The sequence below is a fragment of the Pinus tabuliformis genome, chromosome 3_2 (assembly GCF_031772625.1).
Source record: "Pinus tabuliformis cultivar Carrire ecotype Pingquan chromosome 3_2, CPIR1, whole genome shotgun sequence".
Lineage (NCBI taxonomy): Eukaryota > Viridiplantae > Streptophyta > Pinopsida > Pinales > Pinaceae > Pinus > Pinus tabuliformis.
The window spans coordinates 222,367,738-222,379,912 of record NC_142302.1 but is presented as its reverse complement, the minus strand read 5'-3'; the positions used below and the strand labels follow the sequence as shown (position 1 = coordinate 222,379,912).

Sequence of the window (12,175 nt, the reverse complement as noted above, 5' to 3'; positions counted from 1 at the left end):
AGTCATGTATATTTTCATGTGCCGAAAGAGAAAAGGAATAAATTGGGTACATCTGGAAAGAAATGAACCTTTGTGGGCTAGAGCGAAAACACTAAGGGCTATAAAATCTATGTGGTTGGTCAAAGGGAATTCAAGATTAGCCATGATGTCACCTTTGACGAAGATATGGCTCTTAGCAAAATTGACAAACTTCCTATATTGAGGAAATCTGGAGAAGCTGACACCAGGAAACTGGAGGAAAAAGGAGATGAGATGATGTCCGATGTGGAAGAACCTATGGATCCTATTGATCCCCCTCCGCAAGAGCCTTCCTCTTCCAGGAAGAGATCTTCATGGTTGAGGGGGACACTTGATGTTGTCGAAGGACACATTGCACCCAGAGGGACTTTCCGGGAAAGTAAGAAGTCGACCAAGTATCAGGGATACTTGACCATCATGAACACGATCATTCAAAATGAGCCTTCATCGTTCGCAGAAGCTGTCAAGCATCAAGTATGGAAGGATGCTATAACTGAGGAATATGAGTCCATCATGAAGAACGATGTCTGGGATGTGATCCCAGACCCCCAGGACAAAGCAGTTGTCACTTCAAAATGGCTTTACAAGATAAAGCAAGGAGCTGATGGAAGTACTGAAAAGTATAAGGCTCGTTTTATCACTGGTGACTTCTCTCAGAAGGAAGGTATAGACTATGATGAGATATTTTCACCTGTTGCCCGATATACCATCATCCACTCGATCATAGCCCTTGCTACTTTGCAAGGATGGAACATACACCAAATGGATGTCAAGACCGTGTTCTTCCATGGTTCGATCAAAGAGGAAGTCTATGTGGAACAACCTGAAGGATTTGAGATTCATGATCGGGAATCTCACGTGTGCGGATTGAAGAAAGCCCTCTATGGGGTGAAGCAAGTACCCTGAGCATGGTATGAGAGGATCGATAGCTACTTTGATGAAGCTGGGATTCACTAGGAGTGAAGCTGACCCTAACCTTTACTTTAAGGTTGAAGATGACAAACCTCTCATTCTGGTGTTGTACGTTGACGATCTCTTTCTGACAGGTGCAGAACCTCTCATTCACAAATGTAACAGGGAGTTGGCTTTCGAGTTTGAGATGAAGGACCTAGGATTCATGCACTATTTCCTAGGACTGGAAGTCTGGTAGAAGCCAGGGGAGATTTTCCCATCTCAAGGAAAATATGTGGTGAAGATATTGGAGAGATTCGGTATGGTGGACTACAAGCCCGTGACTACCCCGATGGAGCTTGACTTCAAGAAGTTAAGCAGTAGTGCTACCAAACCTATTTTACAAAATGCTACCAAGTATTGTCAACTCATCGAAGGATTGATGTTCTTGGTGAACTCCCGTCCAGATATATGTTTTGCAATCAACAGATTGAGTCAACATATGGTTGAGCCTCACCACACACATTGGATTGGTGCCAAGGATCTGTTGCGATACCTTCGTGGCACAATCACTCATGGGTTGAGATACACTGCCGAAGATGTAAGACTACATGGATATACCGATGCTAATTGGGCAGGCAGTGTGGTGGACCTAAAGAACACTTTCGGGTGTTGTTTCTCTTTGGGATTTGCCTAGATATCCTGGATGAGCAGGAAGCAAAAGTCGGTGGATTTAAGCACCGCTGAGGTAGAGTACATTGCTACGAGTATGGCCTCTTGTGAGGCGGTCTAGTTGCGGAAGCTCTTCAGTGAGCTATTTGGATTTACACTGGATACTACCGTGATCTTGTGTGACAACCAGAGCGGGATTCCTTTATCAGAAAATCTTGTATTTCATGATCGCTTCAAGCATATCGATATCAGGTACCACTATATCCAGGATATGGTGCAACGGGGAGCAATAAGGCTCCAACATATCGGTACAAATGAGCAGGTCACCGACATTTTGATGAAGCCCTTGGGAAAGGTCAAATTCTTGACTTTCCGAGAACGACTTGGTGTCATTGAGAGACCCTCTTATGAGGGTCATGTATGATGCATATATTGAGCTCTGGGAGCTCCGGGGGGCTTGGGGTACTTCTTGGAGCAACATGCGACCACAGGGCAACTCACCCTCCCCTATTGGTGCGCTATGTAAAGGGTGAAAGGTTCAACCTTCCCGTATGATACCCCGTGGTGACTTTGGGACAGGATGATTAGTTCTCCTGTCCAGGCATCCTACCCATGCAGTCTAGGACTCGTGGGAAGTACCTCCCATCTAATCAATGAGTAGGGAAATGGGTTAGGGATCATTAGTAGTATTATCGATGGACGCATCGTTGTATCTACCATACTCCTTAGGGCAGCGTTGACTTTTCTAGGGTTGCTTTGACCAAGTGTTGGGCCCCTAAATGAAGCGTCGACCAAGCGCTGACCTGTGCATGCTGATTGGGTGTTGCATTGACCAGCGTTGACTGGTTAGGGCTGACCACAGACTGTTGATCTTTGACTCTTGTTTTGACTGTTGACCAAGGGTTGTTTTGGGCTGCCAAAGACTGTTGTTGCAGACCGAGTTCTTCAAGGTTTACTAGAGGTCAATCCAGGTCTGTTTGACTAGATTTGACTTTGCTAATTTAGGATTTGTTGTTACTGCCATAAAATTACAGATTTCTGAATTTGTACTATTTCTCTCTATTGAACTATTGAAGATTAAAGAAGAATTGGTCAAAGGGTTTCCCCACATTGGAGTTTGTCCCTGGCTAGCAGCCACATCTTATGTCTCCTGTCTTGGCTTGTTTTCTGTCGATCTATTAATGTTTTATCTGCACTTTACTTTATGTTTATGTGATTGCTAAATAGTGGCTAATAAGAAGAATTGAAGTAAATTGCTCTAAGCATAGAACATATCATAAATTAACAAGATCAGTTTGGAGAGCCAGTACAACATTGGGGCAGATTCTTGAGCCCAGTTTTCCGATCTCAGCTATATTTGGTTGTATCGGCATATAAACCCTAGTTTATCTATTATAATAAAAGTTGAGATTGTTCCTATTCATCTTGTTGTTATTTTTCCATATTCTATTGGTTATATTTTACATGGCAATGTTTTGTTAAATGAACAGTAAGTTTTATGAAGTAATTCTAGTTCAGTTAGATTTCTGCAAAATTAGTCGGGTAAGAGTGCCCCCTATTACCGGTAAACCTACAGAAGTGAGAATGGGAAAAGGAAAAGGGAATCCTACGGGTTGGATTGCTCGTGCGTCCACGGGACAAATCCCATTTGAAATGGATGGTGTTAGTTTGTCAGATGCTCGACAAGCTGCTACATTGGCGGCGCATAAACTATGTTCGTCAACCAAGTTTGTTCAGTGGTCGCAATAGTGGGGAAAAACCAGGACAGACCTTTCTTAGGCGAAGTGTTTGGAGTGATTGGTGAAGGAAAAATTCATTCTAATAGGTAGGTAGTTCGGTGGTAAGAGGGAGGATTGATTGCTAGAAACGACAGAGATAATGAATAAGAAGAACAAAGATCCATCTGGTGCTGCTTCTAAGATAAAGTCATGGGGGTTGGGCATCCGCATCCATCACTCTATCTTCTAGGTTGAAGGTGTAAAGCTAAGAGTAAGGTAGTGAAATACCATCCCATGCCGGGTCTATAGTGGTACCTCCTAAGCCCCTCATTCATCCAAGTATAGGGTACTAGGTCTTGGGCAGGTAGCAGCAGCTCCGGAAATATTGAATGTGAAATGCCCCTCCATATCCTTCACCCTGCAGCCCACATTGTTCATTCGTCTCCGGGTATTTCTCGCTCGGGTACGCTTGGGGGAGCAGGTAGGTAGCTTGGTCGCTCTTGGTCCAAATCAGCTTGATCTCCGAGCAGGACTCTGACTTGAAGCTATGACTTGATCAGCCTTCGCTAACGCTCACTCATTCGCATCTATGACTTGGTCGTGATCTGAGATAGTAAGTAGTGCTTTTAGTGGCTATAGTGTTTGGCTTATTGCCCAACTCATTGGAGGGCCCCCTAAGCGCGTAAGCGCCATGAGATAAGGTAGTCGAAGTGAAGTGGAAGAGAAGGACCGAAGGCTTATCTCTTGCCCCTATTTGAGATTAGCAGTTGTGAAAGAAATGGGGAATGAGGAATGGGGGCGGGGGGAGAGCTACTCGAACGGTTGGACGGAACGAGGACGTTATGTTGGGTGGAACAAAATTGGGTCGTTTGTTCTAGGTTGTTACCACCATCTAAGCCTTCTTTGTGAGCTAAGAGGCCTCCAACAAAGTAGCAATCAGCATGGCCCTTTATGCTTTCAGGAAACATGATGTTATTTATGATGTTCTCAGTTCATACACACATTTTGATTTCTGGAACCCATAGAAGCCTTTACAAGAGAGAAGCCTTTACAATAGAGGCCTTGAAGTGGGTGATACGTTTCTGGATTCCTCTTATGAGCTCTACGGTACCCACGATTCCCAGTGGTAAGTCGTCGGCATATCGCGGTGACAAATCCTAATTAAGTATAGGTCAAATATCTCGTTTGGGATATTACATCAGGGACGTGATTGCCTTAATGGAGCTTTCAAGGGATAGGGCATGGTCTGACCAATCACAATAGAGACAAACTCAAAATGAAAAGACATAAATTTAGGAGACCTAATACAAGGCCTCGCATGGTTTTTACATGGCTTTGACCTATGATCTTGGGCTTACAATGGTGGTGAATGATGCACTATAAAGTATGTAGCCCCACTAATATAGGGATAACACTCCCTTTGAGAAGTCAACCTCAAAAGATTTTGAATGGACAGTCTAGGAACAATGATCTGTCACCTCCAAAGCTACTCTCTTCAATGTTAGTGTATGCTAACTCTAGGGTGTGACTAACGGATGGATCTTGTACATTTGGTTAAGATCCTCTCTAGGGTGTGCCTAATGGATGGATCTTGTACATTTGGTTAAGATCCTCTATTCTTCACATAATTCTTCCCAAACCTACACTAATAGTTTGCTGTTCTGCACATGTCATTTTTTTATCAAGTGCGATATTTTCTTTCAAACCAGCAAGGATTACTTCATAATCTAGACCAGGAGTAATATGAGTAATGCAATCTCCTCTCAGAAGTGATGCATATTTGGTAAAAGGTAGAAATGATTAAAGGCATAAGAAACTTTTGATTATCTTACCTTCTAGTGTTACAGGGTGAGACTCAAACCTACCCATATTACTCCATCTCTAGACTAATAAAAAAATTCATATATTTTTTTCAAAAGAAGCAATGTGAATTTATATTTACGCAAGTTAGTAGAAAACAAGAGGAAACTATGTCAGAGATAATACAACCTCTACCAAGGGACGAACTTGAAAAGCGCATTACTTGTAAGAGAAAGGCAATACCAGCTTCTGAGGGCTATCAAAATGAGAGGCACACACAAACTAGGGAAGAGAAACAGTGCAACAGGATCATGTTGCCATGGAGCTATCTAGTGGAATATCATGACATCTGAAAAGAAATGAATTAAATCTCAAATGAATGAATGAATGATAGAAAGATGATAAAGCAACATAGACATTCTAAAATAAATAAAAGGACATGAACAATAAGGTTATCTGATAAATTTCGTTAAAGTACACAATCCTTGCAGCACGATAATGGTTTTAGTTTATTTTGGGCTATCCAAAGTAACAGACATTGTGCAACCGAGAGATTCAGAGGGGCAGATTACTAAGAGTCGATAAGCGAGGACCAAATTTAGATTAAACCCATGAGGGTGAACAGAAATTTTGAGGGATATAATTAGCTAGTGCACAATCAAACAAACGATCACCATTAGATTTGAAATTATGTGTCGTGTCCCTTCTCAAACACATTTGTAACAGGGTGTTGCTACACAATTTTGGCTAAGGAAGAGAACCCATCATTTTCGACATAGGGATTTAGGAGGCAATTTGACTTAATTTGGTTGCTAGTGGAATGTGGAGGCCACCCACATGGGAATTCAAATTGGCCCATTCGAATAGCTTGGAGGGAAAGTCGAATAGGTGGATGGAGGGGCCCACATGAGGCAAGGGAGGCCCAAGGGGAGCAGCTCTAATTTTGGGATTCATTCATACATGTTGCAAACAAAATCACTTGATTGTTCACTTTGCTGTTTAGCTGAGTCAACCGGTTGTTTAGCCATGAATCTCTCAAGCGAGATATTCAACCTCTACTTCAGGGAGACAATCCATGCCCGCCCTAGAGAGACAGTTCTACAAGGATTTCAAGAGTTTCGAGGTAGTGACATAGCACCACCAACTAGTGCAGAGCAGGGAGTGCGTATTTCTGGGCAGCCAGAGAATATGTACAGGGAGACAGACGACAGCAGAGGTCAGATTGTTCGTCGAAGAGTTAGAGAGCTGAGATGGCAACAATAGACCAGCATTCTTGTTGAGTTTTACAGCCAGCAGAGCCAGCATTCCAGCGGTTCGAACTGTTGGGCTAGGGGACAGCGCAGAGGCCACTCAGCAATTTTTCGTGGAGCTTAGGAGCAAGTGTCTTAGGCCAAGAGCTCACCCGGGAAGTCAGGGATTGGATAGCAAGGGTCACCCCACACTTTGGGGGCATTTCCAGGAGGATTTACAGGCAGTTTCCAGCAGGCCGAGTTTTGTAGTTGCAGCTGAGGTTGGGCTCCAAAGGGGTTGAATTTCAAAAGTCTAAACCAGCCAAAATCCTTTACGGGTTTTTCTGGGTTTTTGACAAGGATCCCAAATATAAAGTTTCATAATTTTTTGAGTACCGAAGGTTTTAAGCGTATCTTTGCAGCAGAGAGTGTAGAATCGTTGGGGATTGAACAGTGCCTTTGGGGGTCGATTTTGGGAAGTCCAAATTGGGCCAAACCATTTCTGAGTTTTTGTGGGTTTTGGCCAAGGAATTTGTGGTTGAAGTTTCATCATTTTTTGAGCACCAGAGAAGGAGTTTCTTGCAGTCCCTTTCCAGACAACAATGAAATTTTTTGGGCAGCGCAAAGCATTAGAGGAGCAGTTAATTCTAGCATTTGAGATCATTGTATTAAGACCTGGGTTCTGTCACGCTTGCCATTGAGGCAAGCCCAGGTGCATTCCTCCATACTATTGTACTTGCTCCATTGATTAATAAATGGCTCAGTTGGTTCTTTATTCCAGAGTTTTTATGAGCATTTGTTGATTGTTTAAAATTTTTGTGCTGTAAATCACTTTTGCTTTGCATATCACTATTTATTTAAGATTGGAACATTACATTATGCTAACAACAAAAAAGCAAGGTTAAGGTAATTTTCAGGATTGATATTTTGAATTTCCCATTAAGCAACTTAAACAAATAGCTAAGAGAAACCATTAAAAAATATATCATTCTGACAGTGACCAAAGAGTTGAACACTGACCTCTTTACAGTAGCAGTATCTCCATGGCCAGTTGAAATAATGAGCAACCCATTTGTTGGCAGTGCAGTGAAAAGGTTTCTAAACCTCTTGTCCATGTGCTGCAAGATTGCCTGCAATTCTGATGAAACTTCATGGCCAAAGGTCTTTTTTGTGCTTTTGGCAAGTTTGTCACTACAGGTTGTCAATGCTATCATTTCTGCAGCTTGTGCATTCAAAGTTTGAGCATTTCTTATTTGGTTTTCATAATATGAATTAATTTCTGAAAACTGAGTCCAAACAAAATCCACATGTTCATTTTTCACCTGAAAATGTACAATGCAAACTATTGAAATGTATTTGGAAATTAAATCTATAATTTAGTGAGAATGAACTCCAATCCTAGAACAAAGAGACTTTCACTTTTAGGGTTACTACTCAAACTGGTTGAAAAATAAGTAATTTAAAGGTAAAAACCTCTTTTATGGCCTTGGAAAGTGCATCATCATCTGACAGAGACAAGATGGCATTACATGAGCCAAGGGCATAGCGTTGTAAAACTTCCTTCTGATCAATAAGTGAACATCTCCTGCCATGATCACTCAACAATGAAACTAATTTTTGATGAGAACCACATGGAGGATTTCCAAATGCTGGCCCTGCAAGCATATACCAATTTCAGACCAACTCCTTGGAAAATGAAAGAGTATCAGAACTTTCTGAGCACTACATGTTCAAGCACCAGAATCTCAACTTTTAACCAGAGGAATGGTGACCTACAACTGCTTATACAATTATTACAATCCTTTTTCCGTTGCATTTGTAATCATTATTATGAACAACTATTTTATATAGGAATGATAAGTGACTGATGAGCCCACAGAATGATAGTTGAAAGAAAGCTTATGAACAGACTACCAGCTAACAAGTAAAAGGACTGACTATAATTTCAGACAGCAGAATGATGGAATCTTCATTTATTTGAAAACCTTGTTCTAATTTTGTTGTTTCGCTGGCAGATTGTATTGTGAATGACAATGTTTCTTCCTCTAGATTGTGAAACTTCCACATCCCTAGATCCATGTTATTAAGCAGGTAAAACATCACCATAGAAAAATTATATAGTTCATTGATGGACACGAGTGGCATTTGACGCATTCCTTGGATGTCCCCTATGAGAACAACTTCAGCAACTGAGGATCTTTCTGTAGTTATAGCTTTATATGAGAGTGTCATTTGCAAGGAATGCATACCTTGTCAGTTCTCACGGGATATTCATAGCACCATTAAGGTAAAACAACTTTGTGACTGTTACATTAATGATCTTGAACATATTAAAGAAATGAGACAAAGCATGGTCGTTGACTATAGGAATTCCAGATATTTACCCTTTTGCTTGTAGATGGCCTTCCTCCCATCAAAGGGGAAGTAGCAACAATCAATCTCTCCTGCAACTTGTTTTGACTTAAGAAAATTGGAGATTCACTTTGGAAAAACCAAGGCCATCTTTTTTTTACCGCTTGAAGGACTAGTCAGTGCAAATATTTAACTCTTATACTGTAATGAACAATAGTTCATATATTATGAGAAAATCTCCAACATAAGAACAAAGAGTTGAAATCCATATAGAATAGATTAGACACACACACACACAGACATATATATATATGAATGATATAGATAGATACAATGAGCCTTGTGATGGTATGCTTATATAAGCATTGACTAGTCATGAAGGTGAAGGGTTGTCTCCCTTGGGCTCTATTCTTTATATTATTTAAATATTGTTATTATGATTAATGTTTATGCGATGTAAAGGGCCAATTTGAGTTTGAGCAGGAAGTAATCTCAGTATGCGTTCACATATTCATATGGTAACTATATTCATTCTAGAGTGTAAAACAATCTTCTCAGAATTTCAAAATTTCCAAGGAGAAACTTGGAGGTTGTTGTTTGCACAAATATTAATAATATGCTTTGTGGAGGACATTGGAATGCCATATTCCCTCTTTGATGGAGACATCTTACTGTCATGGCGTATTCCTTATTGAGTTTTGCTAAAGAGGCAGAATACAAGTCTTTCAAAGGTTGTATTGGATCATTGATGTTGATATACTTGCTTGGACTAGAATACCATAGTGGATATTTGTAGCTTGACCGAGATGGAGCATTCCATGGTTGACAAATAAAAGGAGCAATTAATCTCCTCATCTGTTAACTCTCAAACAACAACTCATATTCTCTCTCACGTGTGAGGCCATGGGACCCATGTGATTTTCGGAAAAGACTTAGGAAGGAAAAAGGCGCCATAATGTTTTGTTGGCAAAGCGTGGGGGCCACCCACATGAGGAAATACGCACCACCTTAGAGGGAAGTTCGAATGACAAAGGAGGGAAAGTCGAATTGCTAGTTGGAGGGGGGCCACAAGGGAAAAGAAGCCCACGAATTACAAATAGAGAAGGCTCAGCCTCATTTGGTATCTTTTTGACATATTGAACTCAACCTTAGCTGCTCGAGCTGCTTAGCCGGGTTACTATGTTGTTTAGCACACGAGTGTCTCTGAGCGAAATTTCAACCCTTGCTTTGGCGGACTTCGAGTGCCACCCTAGGAAGGCAATTTGTACTACCTTGGACGAGAGCCAATGGAGTTTCAGAGTCACATCACTCAGCATTTGTCTTAGCCAGTGCGTGTTTCTGCAGGACGCAAAAGGGGGAACACGCAGGTATTTCTTGTGGGTTCATCCAAGCAACAATTGATAGGAGAGTTTGAGCATTGGAGCTATAGTGGAGGATCAACCTTTCGGGAGAGTTTTGGAGCAGGAATTTGCTTTTTGGAGCAGTTTGATTTACAGTCACCTAAGCCTTTGCAGAGAGCCATCACTGGGCTCACATGGGAGTTGGAGGAAGGAATTGTAGAGCTAGAGTTGGTTGGGAGAAGTAGGAGATCATTTGGAGGTCTATTTGAGAAGGATTGTTGGAGTTGGGAGAGCAGAGATTGACAGGATCAGTCACAGCAACAGAATTCAAAATTGGAGGGCCAAGCTGTGAAGGATCAATTTTTGAAGGTGGGAACCAAGGGAAACCCTTTCTGGGTTTTTTGGGTTTTGGGCAAGGATCACACTCCTAATTTTATAGAATTTTCTGGGCAGATCTAAAGCGTCAAACAAGGGTCCCAACTCAGCCAACAACTAAAGGAGCTAAGGGGAATTTGGGCCAAAATTCCGAGGTCAACATTTGGCCAATCCCTTCGTGGGTTATTCTGGGTATTTGGTGGAGAGGCCGGGGTTAATTCCCATAATTTTCTTAGCACCAAAGGTGAGGTTTCCAGCAACATTTTTGCAGCAAACAGCACAGTTTCACAAGGGCAATGCAGGGCATCATTGCAGCACTTATTTGTGCCATCTGGGCTTGACATATTACCACCTGGGCTTGATCACGCTTGCCATTGAGGCAAGCCCAGGTGCACCACTTCCACATTATTGTACTTTTCTCCCAGATTATAATAAAATGGCTCAGTTGTTGGTTATTCCTGGACTTTTTATGGGTGTGCACTGAATGTTTCAATTTTATGGTGTTGTTTTTATTGTTTGCTTTGCATAACACTATTCCTCCGAGTTCGGAACGTTACAGTGGTATCAAAGCATGATCTTGGCCCACCTGTGGGAAACTAGCCAAAAGATCATGGAAGCTTTGAGTATGAGTGCACAGTGATAGGTCAAACCAGAGACAAACCCATGGCTCAAGAGAAATCTAGTATGCAAAAATTCTAGGGTAGAATTCATTAGGACGATGAGTAGTTGGCCCAGTTGAGGAGGGTGACAAACCAAACCCATCCTCACCCTTACAACAGAGACGTTAGAGGTGAGCAGGCCATGGGGGTGTAGCCATCTACATCATGTGGGGAAAGTCGACCAGATCAGGGCACCAGATCTCCTGAAAAGGAGCAGGCAGGACAAAGATAGTTAGAGGGTGAGACCAGGGGGCGCTTTTGCTGGTGGAGACCTGGCTTTAGATATCAGGAGCCTGAGGAGGAGGTTGAGCATGATGCTAAGAGCCCATAGGATGGTGAGGAGCACATCGATATACCCAGTGTGGCACAGGAGTCACCTTTATTAGAGACCTCTTTGATAGCCCCAGTTGACACCTTGGTGGAGAGGATAGAGCCTACACACATAGAGCCATCTATTGAGGGGGTGCCACCCATGGACGAGATGCCAATAGTTGTTGAGGTATCTGGAGTTGTGATCGAGTTTACAGGTGATAGATTCCCACAGCAATTCCACCAATTTCAGGCCCACCTTCTAGCATTACAAAGGAAGATTATGTTAGTGTGTGAGGCTATTCTGCAGCAGAATGAGGAGTTGGAGGGCATGAGAACAGTTTGTGCTCAGTCCACGGGCAAATTGACTCGCGTTGGGGAGCTGTTGGATTCCCTACTGGTGCAGCTAGAGCGCACGTTGGCGCATGAGAGCAGCGCTCTACGAGCATACATAGACGGGGTTAGCAGCACTGTTAGGTTACCTTGGCACATTGGACAGAGAGAGACAGAGCTACCAAGTCAAATTTCATGTATTGACTAGGATAGCGAGACGAGACGACCTGAGTTGCAAAGGGTGCAGCACCTGAATGCAGGGGTTGTTCCATGTGCAAGAGTTCGTGCATTCGATCCCTCTCTTGGGGTTAGATGGCGAGAGATTCTGAGTCGATACCCTATGGAGTGGGCTATGGAGAAGGTGGTGGACCTGGGTGTAGCTCAGCAGGAGCTCCAAGCACTGGGGATACCAGCAGCGCAAACTGCATTGGGTTCCCGGTAGGACTACCTATCATTTCCGAGGTATGTCGGTTGACTAA

At 42.5% G+C, this 12,175-nt stretch overlaps 1 protein-coding gene across 7 annotated transcripts in view; it reads right to left on the bottom strand.

Annotated features, from left to right (window-relative positions):
• LOC149180519 (Polynucleotidyl transferase, ribonuclease H-like superfamily protein) overlaps positions 1-12,175 on the bottom strand; it is a 431,165-nt gene that overhangs the window by 155,850 nt on the left and 263,140 nt on the right. For all 7 annotated transcript variants that reach the window (XM_089416153.1, XM_089416152.1, XM_089416156.1 and 4 more), the window contains 2 exons: positions 7,802-7,983; positions 7,349-7,650 (listed from right to left, as the gene is read on the bottom strand). In XM_089416153.1, coding sequence (XP_089272279.1) covers positions 7,349-7,650; positions 7,802-7,983 — 484 coding nt within the window. The remainder of the gene's footprint in view (positions 1-7,348; positions 7,651-7,801; positions 7,984-12,175) is intronic.